Below are 19319 nucleotides of genomic sequence, written 5' to 3' on the forward strand. Positions count from 1 at the left end.
TTGCGAGGAGTTCGAATCTTGATGTGGCGGGCTCTTCTGACCATGCTTTCGTGGAGATTTCTCAGTGGAAGAAATCTTCAGCCCATAGGCCCCGGAAGGAACCACATTCCTAGGTTGGGGCTGGGGATATTAGGTCGTAAACATCCCCTCGTCGGTTGTGTGGCGGTTTCTGACACACTCTTGAGGTGTGGGATGTCCATTCCCCCTCATTACTTCGTTGCCAATGTTTTGGAACGTTTTGGTATCGTTCCTCTTTAGTTGTTGGTGAACTTGTATATAATCATAGTAGGCATGTACATAGCGTACCAAGTAGCTAACTTGGGCGAGCTTTCTATAGAGGAGCTTGTCCACTTGTATAGATTGAAAAAGAGTCAGGACCAAACGTATTATCTCTCCAAGGCAAGAAAAATACATTTTAATGATTTGGTCGACATCTCAAAGAAAGTTCCACATTGGAGCTCTCAATACTTTTTCTATGAGGGCGGGGAGACCAGCGTCTTTGCTCCAGAAGCTAGTAAGATTCTAACCCTTGTGCATGCAAAGAATGTCTCAAAGCTCGACCGAACTAACCAAATTCTTTTGCTTTGTAGTAAACGTCGAGCAAAATTTTCTTCCCAGGGAGAGCTTAGCACGGCTTCAACGTTTCAACAATCTTTCCGAGGATGAGCGCAGAGTTACCAAACTTATCATGCTTCCTCGATTGATAGAGTATGACTTTTGTGCCAACGAAGCCAAATTCAATACCATTCTTCAGAAAGGTAAGTCCTTACTTATTCGCTTTTTCTTTTTTGCTCCATTAGGTCGCTGATTGTTTGATTCTCCCTTCGCAGATATGTGGGTCAAAAAACCCAAAGGCCTAAAGAAGAAAACGATAGCACCTGGGGCTGCCAAGAAACCGCTGGTCGCTCTGGCAAAGAAGTAGCCCGCTGACACTGCTGGGGTGTCCGAACAGGGTATCTAGCGCCCAATCCTTAAGCGTAGTGGCAGTGAGCTCGGGGAAGGCCCAAATGCAAAGAAGCTCGCGACTGCCTCCAAGGCAGTCGAGGAGAAGGGTACCCCCAACAAAAAGCCCCTGAGCAACATGATGGCTCGGGCAAAAAGAAGGTGCCAAAGCAGCAGGAAGGCTCTAGCAAGAAGAAATTGTTAGTGTATGCCCTAGGAACCAATCGTGTCATCGGTTCCGAGGCATTATGTTTTGTATATATATGTGAATGTATATAGTTTGTATATACATTTTATCTCATGAAGAAGTGAATGTAAGCTTCCATTAGGAAGATAATCATAAACAAGAAGTTTCTCTCTTTAGCATAATATAAGCTCTAAGTTTAACAACATTTGGATGCTTAAGCTTCCCAATCACATCCATATATTGCTCAAATCTTTTCTTGCACAAGGGTTAGCATCCTTCAACCTCTTCACTGCTAAAACACTTCCATCATCAAGAACAGCTTTGTAAACAGTTCCAAGAATGCCCTTCCCAACATTTCAGCTGAAGCCCTCAACAAATCTTCCAATTCAAACTATTCTCTTTCATAAAACACAGTTTACTTCTATCTGTTGATTGTTCCACACTGTCATTACCTCCATTTGCATACACTCTTTTCACTTCCATAACCGCTCCCACTTTTTCTCCTCTGTTCTCACTTGAACTTGTTCGCTCTTACGGCAAAATAGGCCACAACAAATGACGTCACCACTAATAAAGCGACGCAATTGCCACACAATTGCCAATAGCTCCAGTACTAAAACCATTTTTGGGTTTCTTTTATCTCACCGAGTTTAGGCGTTTGTGGCATTGAGGTTGGATTAGACGGCACCGTTTCAGTGGATGCAACATCCGGTGGAGCACTATCAGCTGTGAGGGAACATACCGGTAACGGATGGACCACATAGTCCTTCATTTCCGACGAAGCTTCGTTGACCGAATTTCTTTAGCAGACCATCCGGTAACCGGCGTACAGTTCGTGTTAGACAAGTTCAGTTCTTGTAAGTTGGGAGGCGAAGCCGATAAACGGGAATTCGGCCGGTGAGTTCATTGTTCTGTAGGAGAGTCAAAAGCTGGGTCAGTTTGTTACTTCTTGGGAATTGGGCCACGGATGTTGTTATCCGACAAATCTAAGCGGATAATTCGCTTGAGAGACGAGATTTGGGCGGAATCTGGGCCGAGAAATCGTACCGGAGAGATAAACGAGTTTTAAGGCGGTGCAGTTGGTGAGCGGCAAAATGGTCCATTTAAGCGGTTGTCGTGGAGGTCTAGAAAGCGTAGCTGGTCGACGAGAAGAGAGAGAGAAGTGATGGCCCACGTAGCGAAAGCGAAGGAAGAGAGAGTGCAACGACACGTGGCTTTTAAGGAGCAAATGACACCCCGCCAGGCGGAGGCGCAGGCGTCGGCGCCGGTCAGTTGGAGAGAAGGCTACCGTGAGTGTCGGCCTGAAGGCGAAACAATGTGAGGGCATTAGTGCATGTGGAGGGAAGAGGATAGAGAGAGTGAGAAAAGAGAGAGAGTTAGAGAGAAAAGAAAGAGATAAGATTTGTTGTTCATGTTCTGAGAAATCCAAAGGGGGCGAGCGGGAGAGAGACTGAACAAATGTTTAAAAATATAGTAAGACTGCTTTTAAAATAAGTGCTCTTTTCGATGGGTTTACAACGATTTCTTAACACACCCAAGAGTTTTAGATAATTACAATGCACCCAAAAGTTGATATTTACTTTATCTAATAATTATATATTCTTTTCAATTTTGTTTCTACATTTTATACTTTAACTATTTAATAATCATATTTATTAACCAATTTATAGAATAAATCTACTTTTAAAAAAATAACCTAAATTTAATTAAATATACTTAATAAAATAGGAGAGGGGATATAATAAGATAAATGATACTAAAGTCTTTTCGAACAAAGTTTCAGTTTCTTTGTAACTATTATTTCTTCAGTTTTTATACAGTTAAAAATATATACTAGAACAGGTGTATTATAGTCTTATTGGTAAAATAATCAATTTGGAATGAGATTATATACTATCTGAAATATTTGGGTGTGTTTAATCATTTCCTGAACTTTGAGGAGGAAATAGTTGTAAGCCCTTTGGCATGTGGTGCTTTTTTATGTTTGGGTTGTGAAATGATTAAAGGAGAGGTTTTATTATGAAGGGTATTGTTGTATGTTTGAATGATTAAAGGAGAAATTGGAATATGGGTGAATCATTGGTGTTCTCCACTTCTTACAATTGGAATGAGTAACTAAATCACTTTTTTCAACTTTTCTGCTTTTATTTACCAATTACCTAAATTCTCTAGCCATTATTTCTCATAAAATGAATTTTATTTCATATTAGTTGATCTCACCGGAAGAAAATAAAATAACCTCACACTTATATTGATGACTAGGTATCATCATTTTTCTTTCATATCATATGTTCAATTTTCCAAAGTAAACTCAATATTTTGGTTCAATTTTAGGTTGATTACAATGGGAGTGATAGATGATGATGTTGGTGTCGGTTTCGGTTGAAATATCAAACTCATTCAATGTAACTAAAATTTTCTAAGTCAAGAGTTTTACTAATTATTTTTACTATATCTATAGAAATATATGTTTAATAATTTAATTTTATGCAGAGTTTCGTTTTCGTACTTTGATTAAGTGCATACTCCTGCAAAACTTTTCTTTTATCCTAACGTAAAACATCTGCTGCTTATAGAAGAATGGGAAATTTGTTTCAGAAGGAATTTTACTTTTTACCATTAGAGATAACATGAGACATTTGATTTGATTTGATTAAGCACTGTGTGGGTTTACTAAAATGGGTGCATGCATTGTATTTTATTCCACTTTGGTAATTCATTTCAAGCCAACTTAATTAGAAGATTTTGTGTATCTAAACTTTTGAAAGTGGAGTCAAGGTTCGTATGATGGACCGATTAAGTAACAAAATTGGTTTTACCAGGAATTTGTGCTACGACTTTATTTAAGAGGAATGTTACAGTTACCAAGAAGCGCACCGAATCAGTACCGAAAAGTGAAAAATCCTGATCGTCGATTATATTAATCATAATTACATCAACGGTCAGGATAGCACAACATCATTGGGCAGAATTCGATGTGATCATTTCGTGACTGTATCATTTCATTATTTTAAATGCATATATAGCCCAAGGAAAGATTGCATGCAATTGAATAAAGAACTCAAAAGTTGTTGTAAAATTTTGATGATGCTCATTGTGTTTGAAATGTTGTTTCTTCAATATGGAATGCTATACATGTTTTGTCATGCTAAGTACATAATTAATACTATTGGCATTGGTCAATTTAAATCTTTGACGTCACTAAGGGTAAAGTTAGTAACTAATATATCAATTAACATAAAGTATGTTTTAACAAAAAAAATGGCTACAACCCTAAGTGGCAATTCCCAAACTCAAAATTCATCAGCAAAAACTGGGAGTATACTAGGGGTTGTAGAGAGAATTTGTAAAATTGAGTTGTAAGTATAGTATTTCCATGTTTTAAATAAAAATCACAATGCTAAAATATATTTTGGAACCTCAAGAGGATCACAAGCACGTATTGCCTACAGGGCATCATCAAGTACAATAATAATGGATCCTTTAAGGGCGGTCGCCCACTCCCATAGAGAAGGGCATGAAGGTCACCACCTCTCAATTGTTAGGGAAATTGGAGCTAAGATCCTATGAGGGCTTAAGAGAGTTATCCTTAATCCCTCGATGAGACCATCCCTTATTAGGTGACAATCTGAAGGCTTGGATAGTCCTTGCAAAGACGAGTTCATCAACAATGAAAGAGCTGGTTCATGTGGACTCCCAGATCACCATGAATCTAAAAGCTCACTCCCTTTTAACAGGCATATATGTGCAACCAACAAAGATCTTTCCAAGGACGAGCCAAATTGTTTCAGTGGGGGCAAAGAAAAAAAAAATACATATAAAAAAGTTATTCATGACAAATGACCTTTAGTACATTAAAAGAAGAAAAGTTAAAATATATTTGAGATTTGAGAAATGTTGTTACGAAAATTCGCAGCAACAGCAAGACTATAACCTTAGCGGACTAAGTCAGATGGAGGTGATCGCTTCAACCATGATGGGATGTGAAAGATCGTAAGTGAAAGATAAACGAAGTAGATTTTTAAAGTGGATGGCAAGTTGAATCAAGCCTACATCCAGTTATGTATGTTATGGATTTTTTTCGCTTTATTTACAATCACAAGAGTTGTCTCTCTCCTAATGTGTTATGTAGAAGAACAGAAGACTCTCTGCCAGGGGCTTAATGATGGAAGAGAGAGAGAGAGAGAGAGAGAGAGTGGCCCCTTCATTTAGGTAGGAAATCTGTTTTTATAGGCTTACACTAGTAAAATTGTAAGTGAAGTCTAACTTATTGCCAGCTTTTAATGTGTGGATATGCTTAACTTGCATGCAAGTGCTTAGCGGGTACCTCCGGCATTCCCCTGCTTTTGAGATGGAGTAGTCTTCCTACGGATTATCTTTTGTTAGCTGCTGGGAATTGCAATTATGGGAAGATTCCAAGCATAATCCCTCCAATTGGATCTGAGTCAACATTCATCCATGTGCAAATTAGAGTGGTCATTGTGCCTGGGTAATTATTAAGTCAGAATAATCATTGCCTTAAGCTGATGAACTCATCGTTTAAGTCCACTGTCATGGGGCGAACATGTGAGACAATCTTGATCCCTAGGATCTGGTTTGGTAAAGGAGGTGGCATGAATCTAACCTCAAAAAATCAGGCACAACAAGAAAAATAAAATAAAGGTGGTGATAATGTTGGGATTTTAGGTTACTTTGGCAAATAAAATAAAGGGTGCTAAATTTACAACACATAGTAGAAGGGGCAAAAGAAAACTTTCCAAGCTTAGGGGCAAGAGCCCCCATCACCCCTAAGTGGCTCGTCCTTGGATCTTTCCTAGGTTTGCTAGATATACTATTTCCATACAATAACAAATGGTTAGGAAATATTGATGATCTTGCCTAGATTAACAAGGCAAGCCAAGGGGCCACTTGTTGGTAGGCCCTAAACCCGACTAAACATATAAAATAAGAGTAATGCTACACTCAACTTTTCTCACAAACTTCTCTCACAACCCGACATGGCAGCTTGTCATGGTCAGCTCACAAAATAGGTCCCGCCTCCCATTTGTAGACTAACCAATAAGACTGTCAGTTGGGCTGTGAGAGAAAGTTTTGAGAAGAGTTGTGGGATGTTTCCATAAATAAAAGTACAACAAACAAGATAAGTTTTATTGTTCTTCAAAATTTATATTGACACTTCTCTATCTGTTTGAAGCTTTCTAAAACCTAGTTAACATAAACATCTCCAAAGATCTTTATATGATCCAAACCCTTTATTATAAAAAGTAATCCATAAAAAAAGAGTCCAACAGACTCTTTATTCTTTAAATATAAATTAAAGAGTGGAGTTTGACTCTCCACATCTAGAGAGTCAAATTTCTACTCTATCTAATTTAATTAATAAATTACAAGTTTCTATAACTTATTATTAATTCTCTCTTCTTTAAGTCTCTTTCTTGAAACTTAAAGGAGAGAAAATAAAATTTAAAGAGTCCATTGGATTTGAATAAACTTTTTTATTTATATTAGAAATTAATGAAAATGCTTTTTATTATAAAAAATATATCTTTAAAATAAATAGCACCATTGGAGATGTCTAAACTAAAGATGGAAAAATAACCCTCCGCGCCGTGGCAGGTTAAGCAAAATTGGGCGTGGGTTAGGCTTGCCTCTTTGGCCAGAAGGGTTGGCCAGCCGCCCGCAACCTACCTAACGGGTTTTTGTGTGGCCTGGTTTTTAATTTTATTTTTTTTTCTTTGTGTAATTTTTTTTAGCTAACTTTTCAATATCAATAATTAATTAAATAGTTTTTTTTGTTAACATTTCAAATATTATTCAATTTTAATACATTAAATTGTAATATAGAAAAAATAGATTTATTCATTATCAAAAAATAAAATAAGAAATAAGAAATTACAAAAATTATGTCTCGTTAAAAACTTACTAAGAAAAAACACATTGGACAAAAACTTGGTAAGGAAAAAGATGCAATAATTGACAGTTAATTACAAATTACAAAGTTACAATTTACAAAACAACTAATTTGAGGGTTGACTAGGACCTCCCTCTCTGTATCATCTAAATTACAAATTGAAATGATTATTAAGTAAGTACAACAACTCGCATTGTTCTTGATGAGATGCCATTCCCAATCTCAAGACATGTGAGGACTTCAATCATTTTTGTGAAAGTTGTCTCCTGTCATTTAAAATTCTTCACTTGCACTAAATTTTGTTCGGATGAGATGGTTGAGACAGGAACAGAGAAACATCCAGAGTAAGTTTTGATAATGAAAAAATACATTTTCTGAGTTTTTCAAATTCTAAGACATCAAGTGGCTCTTTGTTTGGATGCTGTAGCACGTCGGGGTTCCCAAATATTGGTGAACTCATTACTCTGTAGCTACATGAGGATAATATTGTTGTGATGCTTCTGAATAGAGACTATGCTTCGGGCTTAGGTCTTCTTCTACCTATTAAGTGCACTAAGAGTCAATCATTTTTTGTGAAAGTTTGGTTCTCGTCATTTAAAATTCTTCCACTTGCACTAAATGTTTGTTCGGATGAGACGGTTGAGACAGGAACAGAGAAAAACATCCAGAGTAAGTTTGATAATACTGAAAAAATACATTTTTTGGTTTTCCAAAATTCTAAGACATCAAAGTTGGCTCTTTGTGTGGATCTGCTGGTAGCACGTTGGGGGTTCCCAAATATTGGTGAAGCTCATTACTCGTAGCTACATGGAGGATAGTATATATTTTGTTGTGGCTTCTGAATAGGAGGACTATGCTCGGGCTCAGGTCCTCTTCTACCTATAAGTGGCACTCCAGGAGTCAAAGTCTTCATTGTTTTCTTTGATGTTACTTCCTCAGGTATTTGCCTCTTCGTGGTTCCCATACATGTTTTCATATTGCAAATATAACTTTGCAAGACACTCTCTTATCTCTCTAGTTGATTGGCTATTGCTTATCTCATAAATTCACTTAACGTGTCTAAACATTTTCTAAGCGTGCTAATAATTCTATGATCAAATACGGTAGCTAAACATAAAGAAAATGAAGAGTTTCCAATATTTTTTAAATTTTAATTCCATTGCCTCTATTGGTCTTGCTAAAATTTCATTGTTTCTATTTTAAATAATCTGAAATTTTTATAATTATATGTATTATCAATGGACTAGTAGGATAATACACACTAGAAAGTTGTAAAGTGGATTGATAAGAAATTTTAAGAAAATAATGAATTTTTGAGCTATATGCCAATCACTGTCTATCAAATAATGAGGATCCCTATTATTTGCTACAAAATAACTAATTAAATTTGCATAAGGTAAACATGAAATAAGCATTAAATAAGTATTATTCCATTAACAAGCATGTCTAATGCAAAAGTTCTAAGAGACATATTTGATTTTATACAAGCACTTGAAATTAACACTTTTTATTAATACTAGTAATCCAAGCTAAAGAATCGCTAATTCTTCAATATTATTTCTAATTTTTTTCATACCACTTTTCACATTAAATTAATAAGTGACATACACAACGTTGGTGAAAAAACTTCAAAATGTCATAAAAAGGAAATTTATTTGAAAAAAATCTATAGCTTACATTAGCACTTGCAATCTAAAGTTAAACTTATCACTTTTTAACAATATCAAATCTTTTAAAACTTCAACAATTTTATTATAAATTTGTAGACCACTATGATTCATACCATTAATCTAAATCCAATAATGATTTATTTTATTTACATTCGTTATCAAAATAATAACTAGTCACAAATATAATCTTGCTTAGCTCTACCACTCCAAATATCGGTGTTAGAACCACACTAACATGACAACTATATATTTATTTTTTAATTCTAATTTCATTTTCCAAACAATTTTATTAAACATTTCTAGTTGCAAGTTTAGAATAACTTTTAAATCCTGAAAAAAATGAATTTTAATAAATCTTTCAAATATTATCTTCAGCCCTATTAATAGGTGATCAGTTGCAACAATTATAAAGCTAATTTGTCCCCTATACATCTAATTATAACGCAAGTAGTACCCATATTAGTTATTTGAGTTTGATTGGTTCTCTATTCCATGTTGTTTATATGTTTATTGGCATGCCTTTTTAAAGTATTAGTATCATTACATGCATCAACTTTATAAATATTTCCACAATACTTGTATCTTGTTTTCTTCACTTAAACTCCATTTCTGTCTCGTAAACTTATCAAAATGCACTCAAACGTCTGATGTGTGCATGTCGTCAGTTTCGACTACAGGATGAACCCACTTCTGTTGAGATGGAGTGGACGAAGATGACAATTACAAGGAGACTTCTAGAATGATCGGGAGCTATAGCAGCATGGGGAGGAAGGGGGGATTTATGAGATATATTAGATTCTGAGAATGGGAAAGGGGACTATTTGAATTTATTGCATGTACGTTAGTAATTTAGGGGACTTGGAATAATTTTCTTCATCATCGAAATTGATGGGATGGAATAATCATCATTCTAGTTAAAAAAAAAAAAAAATGGATTAGAAGAAATAAAGAATTAAAGAAGGAGAGTTGGAATTTGGAAATATGAATTGAAAATTGCAAAAACTAATAAAAATTAAAATGAGAACAAATTGACAACAAAGAGATTGAGAGATTTCAATAGAGAAAATGAGAGAATGAGAGAATTTGTGATGTGAAAATATGAGAGTTTAGGGCCTATTTATAAAAAAAAATTGGAAAAGAAAATGACCAAAAAGACCTTCCAACTGCTATAAAACGGTTTATTTTCAAGGGTAAAATGGATTTTGGCAAAAAAAAAAAATTAATTTTTGTCCAACCAGAGTCGAAACGGTTTTTTTTTAAAAAAAAATTATAACCCCCGGGTTGGCCTATGAAGGCCCAGCTCGCCTGGTGAGGTATACATGGGCCAGGTTAGGGTTGACCGCCTAAACTGGCCCATTTGTTCCACCTCTACTCTAAACCATCCTTGCTTGAAACTTCAATGAAGCTTTCATTTGTTTTCTTCACCAACTAAGCCTCCTTACCATGCACTCTTTGTTTTGCAACTACTTGAAGTTTGATCAAGATGAATCAACAAAGCTTGCCGGGGAAGAAGATTTCACTACCACACACCATCAACTTACTATTGTTAATACAAGGTTTGCACCAACTAAAGCGATCAAATTAACCTTGACAGAATCAGAACGGATGTGTACGTGATTACGGGTAACCACAATGTAATGAATCAAGAACAATTAAGTAAACTCTGAGGCACTACAATCCACTGTTTGCATCACTCCTCTTTGATGCCCACGTTAAAAAAATTTGAACTATCCACATTGGACAATGATTATATATATATAGTCTAACATAAAATCTTAGATGAAAAATATAAATAATTAAATTGCATATTCTTTAATTCCTTAATTTTATTTTCTTGAAATCATTCTCCCTTCATTAGTTTATATGCTTATTTTGAGAAGTTCATTTTTAAGGTAGCCATGTTATCAAATAATCAGAATTTTTAACTTTTCCATCGTAATGTTAATCTTTTTTCTTTTCTTTCTACGTGTCCCATCAGATGCGGCTAAAGAATTTATAGGTGCGTTTGGTACAACTTATTCGAGTAGAACTTATAAAAAGAGAGTTTATTGGAGTAGAAATTATGAAAATATATCTTTTATGAAAAAATTTGTTAGTCGTTTAGTTAGAAAATTGTAACAAAGTTTTTAGTATTAATTTATCAAAAAAAATTCAATATATAATAATAAATCAAGTCAAATTTATAAAATATAATACGAGTATCATGAAATTTTAACAATCTAGAACATCACTAATGGTTCTCTTTATTTTAAAGAGTATATTTTACATAAATAAAGAGAATCTTCATTAATTTTTAAATATAAAGAACAAAATTTGTATTCAAATCCAATAGACTCTTTAAATTTGACTTAATAAATATAAGAGAGAATTAATAATAAAATGCATAAAAACTTGTAATTTATTAAATAAAATTGGGGTAGAAAGTGAAATTTGACTATCTAGATGTAAAGAGTCAAACTCACTCTTAAATTTATATTTAAAGAATAAAAAATCTATTGAACTATTGTTTTTATGGGCAAATTCTTTATAATAAAGAGTTTGCATCATATAAAAAGTCTTTTGGAGATACTCTAAATAAGTTCAATAAGAGTTTATGGGAAGAGTTCAAATAAGTCTAGAATAGCTATTTTAAATCTAATAAACTCTTCTAAAATGCAATCAAATAACTTAAAAAAAAAAAGGTTAAAAAATGCTTATGATTTTTTAAATAAATTCTTTTAGTCAATAGATTATGATCTTGTAGTACATTTTAAGAAAACCTCTTCTAAGAAAGAATATTGGACACATGAATAGAAAAGTGAAAGTAAAAAAATCAATAAAGTAAATAAAAACAAATTATTTGTGAATTAAAAAAAAATATTTTTTTGAGTTTGTATAAAAAATTTACTGTATACGTAGTTTCCGCAATGGGAATACGCAAACGACAAAGCAGTCAAGAGAAACAAAACACCTAGTCGTATTAAATGCTATTTTATTTCACTTTGATTAGAGTGAAATTTCCATCTGTTCGAGGATCCTTCTATTCTTGTGCAACAAACATGCAGAAAAAGGCTTAAAGATTTCCGTTCTTGGCCTTAATGGTGTAGCTATTAATGACTAATCACTTGTTGCTATTGACATGCAATCCAATCTCAAGATCAAGATCATTGAGCAAAGTTGCTTGAGCTTTGAACAATACTAATTACTAATACAAATCTGAAAATTACATTACATAGCAGAATACTAAAATAAATTATCTTGTTGGTGGCAAGATCACCAGATCTTGTCACCCTTAACTATAAGAAAACACAAGGCTTGTAAATATTACAGAAAATACATAAGACAACCATAAGTCTTAAGGAGAGCCTGCAAGAGGTAACATTTTGCAGTGAGAAAATGCAAATGATAAAATGGAACTAATAATTTAGCAGTGGCAATGAAAAATCAGTATCCAGCTAGCCCATCTTCTGTGGTCGCAAGGGAAGGTGAGAGTGAATTGCGCGATTCATCGTATTCTTCCCCTAGAGGAGACTGCTCCACCCTGATATCCTCAATCATCTTAGCCACTTCAGCCATTGTAGGCCTCTTTTCAGGCAGTGGCACCACACAGGCCAACCCCACATGAAGCATTGACACAAGTTCCTCTTCAATGTTCTTATACCTCAAAAGCTCTTGATCAAACACTTCTGCTGTCCACTCTTCCTTCACTACTGATCTCACCCATTTGGGAAGATCCACTGCTTGCTCCTCTTCATCGACACGAGGATGAGTCGGTGAAGGGTACTGTGATGGAGCTCTCCCAGTAAGCACTTCCAACAACAACACCCCAAAACTATACACATCAGCCATTTGAGAAAGCCTCTTGACTTCAAGTTGTTCCGGAGCCCTGTATCCACCTAATCTCGCTATGGCATGAACCGGATTCAAAAGCAATGACAACCCAAAATCAGAAATGCAAGCAACACCGTTCTTGTCAAGTAACACATTAGAAGACTTCACATTTCCATGTGGTATTTTCGATGCACCATACTCTTGATGAATCCGCGCCAATCCTCTGGCTGCTCCCAAAACCAAACTGATCCTTGTCGTCCAATCCAATGGAATTCTCCCAGGTCCTCGGTTCCCTGATCAGCAATCACAAATTTTTATTAAATCTAAACACATTTTATTAAATCATATAATAAAACTCCAACAACAAAAAACTCACCATGAAGAAGTGAATGTAAGCTTCCATTAGGAAGATAATCATAAACAAGAAGTTTCTCCTCTTTAGCATAATAATAAGCTCTAAGTTTAACAACATTTGGATGCTTAAGCTTCCCAATCACATCCATATATTGCTCAAAATCTTTTCTTGCACAAGGGTTAGCATCCTTCAACCTCTTCACTGCTACAACACTTCCATCATCAAGAACAGCTTTGTAAACAGTTCCAAGACTGCCCTTCCCCAACATTTCAGCTGAAGCCCTCAACAAATCTTCCAATTCAAACTTATTCTTCCTTTCATAAAACACAAGTTTACTTCTATCTGTTGCATTTGTTCCATCACTGTCATTACCTCCATTTGCATACACTCTCTTTTCACTTCCATAACCGCTCCCACTTTTTCTCCTCTGCTTCTCACTTGAACTTGTTCGATCTTTACGGCAACAATAGGCCACAACAAATGACGTCACCACTAATAAAGCGACGCAATTGCCTAACACAATTGCCACAATAGCTCCAGTACTAAAACCATTTTTGGGTTTCTTTTTATCTTCACCGAGTTTAGGCGTTTGTGGCATTGAGGTTGGATTAGACGGCACCGTTTCAGTGGATGCAACATCCGGTGGAGCACTATCAGCTGTGAGGGAACATACCGGTAACGGACTGGACCCACATAGTCCTTCATTTCCGACGAAGCTTCGTTGACTGAATTTCTTTAGCAGACCATCCGGTAACCGGCCGTACAGTTCGTTGTTAGACAAGTTCAGTTCTTGTAAGTTGGGAGGCGAAGCCGATAAATCGGGAATTCGGCCGGTGAGTTCATTGTTCTGTAACCGGAGAGTCAAAAGCTGGGTCAAGTTTGTTACTTCTTTGGGAATTGGGCCACGGATGTTGTTATCCGACAAATCTAAGCGGATAATTCGCTTGAGAGACGAGATTTGGGGCGGAATCTGGGCCGAGAAATCGTTACCGGAGAGATAAACGAGTTTTAAGTCGGTGCAGTTGGTGAGCGGCAAAATGGTCCCATTTAAGCGGTTTTCGTGGAGGTCTAGAAAGCGTAGCTGGTCGAGAAGAGAGAGAGAAGTGATGGGCCCACGTAGCGAAAGCGAAGGAAGAGAGAGTGCAACGACACGATTGGCTTTTAAGGAGCAAATGACACCCCGCCAGGCGGAGGCGCAGGCGTCGGCGCCGGTCCAGTTGGAGAGAAGGCTACCGTGAGTGTCGGCCTGAAGGCGAAACAATGTGAGGGCATTAGTGTCATTGTGGAGGGAAGAGGATAGAGAGAGTGAGAAAAGAGAGAGAGTTAGAGAGAAAAGAAAGAGATAAGATTTGTTGTTCATGTTCTGAGAAATCTCAAAGGGAGCGAGCGGGAAGAGAGACTGAACAAAGTGTTTTAAAAATATAGTAAGACTGCTTTTAAAATAAGTGCTTTCTTTTCGCATGGGTTTACAACGATTTCTAATAAACACACCCAAGAGTTTTAGATAATTACAAATGCACCCAAATAGTTGATTACTTTATCTAATAATTATATATTCTTTTCAATTTTTGTTTCTACATTTTATACTTTAACTATTTAAATAATCATATTTATTAACCAATTTTATAGAATAAATCTACTTTTATAAAATAAATAAAACCTAAATTTAATTAAATTATATACTTAATAAAATAGGAGAGGGGATATAATAAGATAAATGATACTAAAGTCTTTTCGAACAAAGTTTCAGTTTCTTTGTAACTATTATTTCTTCAGTTTTTATACAGTTAAAATAATATATTACTAGAACAAGGTGTATTGTAGTCTTTATTGGTAAAATTCAATTTCTGGAATGTATGTATTACTATACTATCTGAAATATTTGGGTGTGTTTAATCATTTCCTGTAACTTTGAGGAGGAAATAGTTGTTAAGCCCTTTGGCATGTGGTGCTTTTTTATTGTTTGGGTTGTGAAATGATTAAAGGAGAGGTTTTATTATGAAGGGTATTGTTGTATGTTTGAATGATTAAAGGGAGAAATTGGAATATGGGTGAATCATTGTTGTTCTCCACTTCTTACAATTGGAATGAGTAACTAAATCACTTTTTTCAACTTTTCTGCTTTTTATTTTACCAATTACCTAAATTCTCTAGCCATTATTTCTCATAAAATGAATTTTTATTTCATATTAGTTGATCTCACCGGAAGAAAATAAAATAACCTCCCAAACTTGTATTTGATTAGACTCTAGGTATCATTTTTCTTTCATATCATATGTTCAATTTTCCAAAGTAAACTCAATATTTTGGTTCAATTTTAGGTTGATTATCACATGGGAGTGATGATTGATGAGCTGTTGGTGTCGGTTTCGGTTGAAATATCAAACTCATTCATATTGTAACTAAAATTTTCTAAGTCAAGATGTTTTACTAATTATTTTTACTATACTCTATAGTAAATATATGTTTAATAAATTTAATTTTATGCAGAGTTTCGGTTTTTCGTACTTTGATAAAGTGCATACTCCTGCAAAACTTTTTCTTTTATCCTAACGTAAAACATCTGCTGCTTTATAGAAGAATGGGAAATTTGTTTCAGAAGGAAATTTTACTTTTTACCATTAAGATGATAACATGAGACATTTGATTTGATTTGATTATAGCACTGTGTGTGTGTTTACTAAAATGGGTTGCATTGCATTGTATTTTATTTCCCACTTTGGTAATTCAATTTCAAGGCTCAACTTAATTAGAAGATTTTGTGTATCTAAACTTTTGAAAGTGGAGTCAATGTGTCACGGGTTAGGAGTTTTACACCCAAGAGGCTAACCTATTAGGTGGAGGGACTCCCCCCATTTATAAGCCCAAGACCTCTCCAATACGTTTCTGATGTGGGATTCGTTACATTCTCCCTCACCCAATTCTGTGACACCCTCGTCACAGGTGGGGCCCCCTGCCTACCCATCCACCTCACTCTCGTATGGACCCACAATCACACATGGACGCCCTTGCATGGGCGCTTGGCGAGACATCAAATGATAGACCAGGTTTGCTTTGATACCACTTGTCACGAGCTAAAAGTTTCACACCCAAAAGGTTAACCTATTAGGTGGAGGGACTCCCCCTATTTATAAGCCCAAGACCTCCCCAATACGCTTCTAATGTGGGATTTGTTACACAATGCCTCTTAAATGATGGACCGTATTAAGTAACAAATTTTGGTTTGACCATGGAATTTATGTGCATCCGACATTTATTTTAAATGCATATATAGCTTCCAAGGAAAGATTGCATGTAATTGAATGAATAACTCAAAAGTTGTTGTAAAATTTTGATGATGCTCATTATGTGTTTTGAAATGTTGTTTCTTCAAATATGGAAAATGCTATACATGTTATTGTCATGCTAAGTACATAAATTAATACTATTGGATCATTGGTCAATTTAAATCTTTGACCGTCACCTAAGGGTAAAAGTTAGTAACTAATATTATCAATTAACAATAAAGTATGTTCTAACAAAAAAAATTGGCTTACAACCCCTAAGTGGCAATTCCCAAATTCAAAATTCATCAGCAAAAAACTGGGAGTTACTACCTAGGGGTTGTAAGAGAGAATTTGTAAAATTGAGTTGTAAGTATAGTATTGTCCATGTTTTAAATAAAAATCACAATGCTAAAATATATTTTGGAAACCTCAAGAAGGATCACAAGCACGTAGTTGCCTACAGGGGCATCATCAAGTACAATAATAATGGATCCTTATAAGGGTCGGTCGCCCACTCCCATAGAGAAGAGCATGAAGGTCACCACCTCTCAATTGTTAGGGAAAATTGAGAGCTTAAGAATCCTATGAGGGCTTAAGAGAGTTATCCTTAATCCCTCGATGAGACCATCCCTTTATTAGGTGACAATCTGAAGGCTTGGATAGTCCTTGCAAAGACAAGTTTCAATCAACAATGAAAGAGCTCGGTCCATGTGGACTCCCCAGATCACCATGAATCTAAAAGCTCACTCCCTTTTAACAGGCAATATATGTGCAAACCAAACAAAGATCTTTCCAAGGACGGAGCCAAATTTTGTTTCAGTGGGGGCAAAGAAAAAAAAATTACATATAAAAAAGTTATTCATGACAAATTGACCTTTTAGTACATTAAAAGAAAGAAAGTTAAAATATATTTGAGATTTGAGAAATGTTGTTACGAAAATTCGCAGCAACCAGCAAGACTTAATAAACCTTAGCGGGACTAAGTCAGATGGGAGCGTGATCGCATTCAACCATTGATGGGATGTGAATAGATCGTAAGTGAAAGATAAAACGAAGTAGGATTTTTAAAGTGGATCGGCAAGTTGAATCCAAGCCTACATCCATTGTTATGTTATTGTTATGGATGTTTTTCGCTTTATTTACATATTACAAAGAGTTGCTCCTCTCTTCTAATGCGTTATGTATGTAGAAGAACAGAAGATCTCTTTGCCCAAGGGGCTTATATGAATGGAAGAGAGAGAGAGAGAGAGAGAGAGAGAGAGAGAGAGAGAGAGAGAGAGAGAGAGAAAGGGTCCCCTTCATTTAGGTAGGAAATCTGTTTTTATAGGCTGTTACACTAGTAAAATTGTAAGTGAAGTCTAACTTATTGCCAGCTTTTAATGTGTGGATGATGCTTAACTTGCATGCAAGTGCTTTAGCGGGTTGACCTCTTGAGCTATTCCTCCTGCTTTTGAGATGGAGGTAGTCTTCCTTACGGATTATCTTTTGTTAGCTGCTGGGAATTGACAATTATGGGAAGATTCACACGCATAATCCCTTCCAATTTGGATCTGAGTCAAACATTCATCCATGTGCAAATTAGAGTGGTCATTGTGCCTGGGTAATTATTAAGTCAGAATAATCATATGCCTTAAGCTGATGAACTCATCGTTTAAGTCACTTGTCATAGGGGCGACATGTGAGACAATCTTGATCGCTAGGATCTGGTTTGGTCAAAGGATAGGTGGCATGAATCTAACAACTCAAAAAATCAAGCACAACAAGAAAAATAAAATAAAGGTGGTGATAATGTTGGGATTTTAGGTTACTTTGGCAAATAAAATAAATGGGTGCTAAATTTACAACACATAGTAGAAGGGGGCAAACAGAAAACTTTCCAAGCTTAGTAGGGGCAAGAGCCCCCACTCACCCCTAAGTGGCTCCGTCCTTGGATCTTTCCTAAGGTTTGCTAGATATACTATTTCCATACAATAACAAAATGGTTAGGAAATATATGATGATCTTGCCCTAGATTAACAAGGCAAGCCAAGAGGGCCACTTGTTGGTAGGCCCTCAAACCCGACCTAAACATATATAAATAAAGAGTAATGCTACACCCTCAATCTTTTCTCACAAACTTTCTCTCACAACCCCGACATGGCAGCTTGTCATTGGTCAGCTCACAAAATGGGTCCCGCCTTCCCATTTGCGAGCTAACCAATAACGAGCTGTCAAGTCGGGACTGTGAGAAAAAGTTTGTAAGAAGAGGTTGTGGGTATAGCATTTTCCATAAATAAAAGTACAACCAAACAAGATAAGTTTTTATTGTTCTTCAAAATTTATGTTGACACTTCTCTATCTTGTTTGAAGCTTTCTAAAACCTCAGTTAACATAAAAACATCTCCAAAAGATTCTTTATATGATCCAAACCCTTTATCATAAAAAGTTAATCCATAAAAACAAGAGTCCAACAGACTCTTTATTCTTTAAATATAAATTAAAGAGTGAGTTTGACTCTCCACATCTAGAGAGTCAAATTTTACTCTCTATTCTAATTTTAATTAATAAATTACAAGTTTCTATACACTTTATTTATTAATTCTCTCTTCTGTTAAGTCTCTTTCTTGAAACTTAATAGGAGAGAGAATTAAAATTTAAAGAGTCCATTGGATTTGAATAAACGTTTTATTCTTTATATTTAGAAATTAATGAAAATGCTCTTTATTTATAAGAAATATATTCTTTAAAATAAATAGCACCATTGGAGATGCTCTAAACTAAAGATGGAAAAATAACCTGCCTGGCTTGGCCCGTGGCAGGTTAAGCAAAATTGCGGGCTGGGTTAGGCTTGCCTCTTTGGCCAGAAGGGTTGGCTTAGCCCAGCCCGCCAACCTTAACCCGACGGGTTTTTGTGTGGGCCGGGTTGGGTTGGCCCGAAATTTTTTATTTTTCTTTTGTGTAATTTTTTTTTAGCTAACTTTTCAAATATCAATAATTTAATTAAATTAATTTTTTTTGTTAACATTTCAAATATTAATTCAATTTTAATACAATTAAATTGTAATATAAGAAAAATTAGATTTATTCATTTATCAAAAAATAAAATAAGAAATAAGAAATTACAACAATTATTGCCTCGTTAAAAACATTACCAAGAAAAACCCAATTGAGACAAAAACTTGGTAAGGAAAAAAGATTG

The 19319-nt window shown here is 35.3% G+C and overlaps 1 protein-coding gene and 1 pseudogene across 1 annotated transcript; both read right to left on the reverse strand.

Annotated features, from left to right (window-relative positions):
• Positions 1 to 625: 625 nt before the first annotated feature.
• LOC116110177 lies at positions 626 to 2457 on the reverse strand (annotated as a pseudogene).
• Positions 2458 to 11838: 9381 nt separating this feature from the next.
• LOC116110109 (leucine-rich repeat receptor-like protein kinase PXC1) lies at positions 11839 to 14268 on the reverse strand. Its single transcript, XM_031396338.1, has 2 exons — positions 12897 to 14268; positions 11839 to 12813 (listed from the first exon to the last, which is right to left on the reverse strand). The coding sequence occupies exons 1-2, from the start codon at positions 14233 to 14235 to the stop codon at positions 12134 to 12136; spliced, it is 2019 nt and encodes a 672-aa protein (XP_031252198.1). The 5' UTR covers positions 14236 to 14268; the 3' UTR covers positions 11839 to 12133.
• Between the last annotated feature and the right edge of the window lie 5051 nt (positions 14269 to 19319).

The sequence above is a fragment of the Pistacia vera genome, unplaced genomic scaffold (genome assembly GCF_008641045.1).
Source record: "Pistacia vera cultivar Batoury unplaced genomic scaffold, PisVer_v2 Contig598, whole genome shotgun sequence".
Taxonomy (NCBI): domain Eukaryota; kingdom Viridiplantae; phylum Streptophyta; class Magnoliopsida; order Sapindales; family Anacardiaceae; genus Pistacia; species Pistacia vera.

Coding starts and splice junctions, on each gene's coding strand:
- LOC116110109 (XM_031396338.1), bottom strand. CDS start 14,235: ATGAACAACAAATCTTATCTCTTTCTTTTCTCTCTAACTCTCTCTCTT. Junction 12,814..12,896: donor CTTACATTCACTTCTTCATG/GTGAGTTTTTTG, acceptor ATTGCTGATCAG/GGAACCGAGGACCTGGGAGA.